The sequence below is a fragment of the Entelurus aequoreus genome, linkage group LG01 (genome assembly GCF_033978785.1).
Source record: "Entelurus aequoreus isolate RoL-2023_Sb linkage group LG01, RoL_Eaeq_v1.1, whole genome shotgun sequence".
Classification (NCBI taxonomy): domain Eukaryota; kingdom Metazoa; phylum Chordata; class Actinopteri; order Syngnathiformes; family Syngnathidae; genus Entelurus; species Entelurus aequoreus.
In genome coordinates this window covers 44668182-44671775 of record NC_084731.1, presented here as the reverse complement: position 1 = coordinate 44671775, position 3594 = coordinate 44668182, and the positions used below count along the sequence as shown (strand labels likewise).

Sequence of the window (3594 nt, the reverse complement as noted above, 5' to 3'; positions counted from 1 at the left end):
CGGCTCTCACAGCATCTTCCCTATCTGAATAGCTTCAACTCCCCACTAGTCCTTCACTTGCACTTTACTCATCCACAAATCTTTCATCCTCGCTCAAATTAATGGGGAAATTGTCGCTTTCTCGGTCCGAATCTCTCTCACTTCATGCGGCCATCATTGTAAACAATAGGGAACTTTGCGTATATGTTCAACTGAGTACGTCACGCTACTTCCGGTAGGGGCAAGCCTTTTTTTTATCAGATACCAAAAGTTGCAATCTTTATCGTCGTTGTTCTATACTAAATCCTTTCAGCAAAAATATGGCAATATCGCGAAATGATCAAGTATGACACATAGAATAGATCTGCTATCCCCGTTTAAATAAAAAAAATTCATTTCAGTAGGCCTTTAACCACCGCCAGTATTCATTGGGCGGAACGTGAGCCGGACGTGACGTCATTAACAGCCCAGCAATAAATAAATATAAACCGGAAATGATGGTGTTGGCTTGGCGGTTTGTTATGTGCATCCCGTAATTGAGTCCGACAAGCAATAATAATTTAGCACATACCCTACCCGTATTACCGGTGGAACCAGTTGACGTGTGTCGTTGTTCCTGTCTTAGCTGCTACAGCAGATTATTTTGATGTAGATTAGCTCCACAGACGTGTCGTGTGTAACAATATCGAGTAGACGTCGAGTATTGGTCGGCTAACGGAACGTTGTCTGCATTGCATACACAAGATAGCCGACGCCAACGTCCAGGCTTCTCTTTTATCGAGCACACCAGGAGGGAAAAAAGAAGAGATGACGACAGAGAAAACAACGAAGTATTTGTATTCGTAGAATTGTCCTTCAGTGTCTTCTGTTACGGTATGTCTTCGTGTTTCTTAATTCATTTCTGTGTTCCCAAATAGCAACAGCGTCCGGTTTAAAAGACGTAGCATATCAAGCTAGTGTTATAGCTTTCACTTTTCGGTTTTGATTATTTTGCCTGGTCTAGGAAGGCTTCCAACGATGTTGTTGCAAAAAAATATAGTCACATAGTCCACTCGAGCAATTATTACATGGTTGCAGTTTGCAGGGGTCTACAACTGCACTGCATCAAAAACGAGAGCTCCATTATTCTTCCTCTAGTTTGGTTACATTTTTTTTACGCAAAATACAATTAACTCTTAACTGTGGTGCAGTCTTTCAAGACATTAGCAGAGTTCCCGGAAGAAAATGTATTTAAAGTATTTTTTTATAATGTCTTCTTTGTGAACCACTGGGCTGTACAAATAGAATACACCATTATATTGTAAAAGGTTTTAATGTATGTCTCTAAAGATGTATAGTCTTCATAGCTAACTTCCTGATAAATGCAATAGTAAAATGGTAGACCATAATTTGATTACCAATGGCAATCAGATGCTCAAATGAAGCTTTCTCAAAGATGCTTTATAAATTAAATACATCAGAATCCGAATCAGAATCGACATAATCCCTCCTCTGTATGGATTTAATATTGTTGGATTACAAAATACTCCTGACACAACTTTTTAAATCTTTTTAAGATTTGAATATTGGTCTATAACTATACTGATCTGATACGATATCAGCAGGAATCATATATTTTGTAGTGTGAAATTTTAAAAAAGGTTTGATGATATGAAAGTAATCAAACAGAACAATATGAAAAAACAATTTATTATCAACAGTCTGGAATAAACGTATGCTGTTTTTTGGTTGCTTTGGAGTGGAGACAACTTGTGGCCACAATAATTCATTAAGTTCAACTCATGACACAGTAAGTTTAATAATGCGGACACATTTGTTACTGGATGTTTTCTAACACACTTCTGCCTTGGAAGCTTTGAATCTGTAAGTAATATGCAACCATAATTGGTACTTGTTTACATTGACAAATGTGCTGTTTTAGACTGCAATATTGTTCATTTAAGGACACTTACTACGTATATCGTGTGTTATTGTGTGCTAAGTTGTTGTGTAGCTGCTAGCTCCTCGTAGCCTATAGCCTACCATGTTTACCATTTGTAAATGACTTGACTAGAATAGATGAAAAGACCAACCTTGTGTATTTATTAGAGAACATTTAGATGTTGAATGTTGCACAAGTAGGACTGCTTGTATCGTATCTTATATTAGAGAATTTAGATGCAAGTTTATATAATCTGATACTTGCTTTTTTTGCTGATATCGATATCAATATCGGCTAGAGACATTCCTACTATCTATAACCAAATACACAACTTTAGAGTGGCTTCTCTGAGGTTATCATATTTTGTTATTTCTAAAATAATATATTTTTGGAAAGTCTAAATGGTGTACTAATGTATACGAAAAAAATGTAATAAATAAATGACGATTTTCAGGCATCGCATCAAGTTCTGGTTCTTTCTAGATCGTTCCTGTCGCGTAAATGAATTTCCTGCGTAATCGTGTGGTGGTTCTGGGCCTGGTGTTGCTGGCCACTGTCCTGCTGTACCTGCTGCTGCCGTCCATACGTCAGGGCATCATGGAGCCATCCCCCGACGCACAAAAACCTGTCTTCTTGGCCACTTCTCCCCCTGCGCTTCCCAACCTCAATGTGTCAGTTCACACCGGACAGCTTCCTGGAGACCCGCCACTCTTCTTCCGAGAAGCTTTACCCCTGGACTCGGCTGGACGCCAGATACTGCCCAGGTAACTGGAACAACACGTTTGTAAACTTGGACGGATTGATACCTATTCTTGTGTCGCATTATCCTGAAGCGTGATGGCAATGTATCTCATTGCAGGTTACAAGTAGTACTTCTGCATGGGCAGGCTTTCACCTCTAAAACCTGGGAAGATCTTGGCACCATGGCCCTGCTCGCAAGTAATGGATATCATGCTTTAGCCATGGACCTGCCAGGTACAACTCACTAATAGAAGTAGTCAACTGGAAAGTAGATTGATTTAAAAAAAAAAGGACTAGAGCATGTATATATATATATATATATATATATATATATATATATATATATATATATATATATATATGTATATGTATATGTATATATATATATATATATATATATATATATATATATATATATATATATATATATATATATATATATATATATATATATATATATATATATACAAACCCTGTTTCCATATGAGTTGGGAAATTGTGTTAGATGTCAATATAAATGGAATACAATGGTTTGCAAATCATTTTCAACCCATATTCAGTTGAATATGCTACAAAGACAACATATTTGATGTTCAAACTGATAAACTTTTTTTTGTTGTTGTTGAAAATAATCATTAACTTTAGAATTTGATGCCAGCAACACGTGACAAAGAAGTTGGGAAAGGTGGCAATAAATACTGATAAAGTTGAGGAATGCTCATCAAACACTTATTTGGAACATCCCACAGGTGAACAGGCAAATTGGGAACAGGTGGGTGCCATGATTTGGTATAAAAGTAGATTCCATGAAATGCTCAGTCATTCACAAACAAGGATGGGGCGAGGGTCACCACTTTGTCAACAAATGCGTGAGCAAATTGTTGAACAGTTGAAGAAAAACCTTTCTCAACCAGCTATTGCAAGGAATTTAGAGATTTCACCATCTACGGTCC

At 37.1% G+C, this 3594-nt stretch overlaps 1 protein-coding gene across 1 annotated transcript in view; it reads left to right on the top strand.

Annotated features, from left to right (window-relative positions):
* Positions 1–417: 417 nt before the first annotated feature.
* abhd14a (abhydrolase domain containing 14A) overlaps positions 418–3594 on the top strand; it is a 37160-nt gene continuing 33983 nt past the window's right edge. Inside the window, exons 1-3 of the mRNA XM_062051894.1 lie at positions 418–852; positions 2384–2664; positions 2760–2875. Of these exons, the coding sequence (XP_061907878.1) occupies positions 2402–2664; positions 2760–2875 (379 nt within the window). The 5' untranslated portion in view covers positions 418–852; positions 2384–2401. The remainder of the gene's footprint in view (positions 853–2383; positions 2665–2759; positions 2876–3594) is intronic.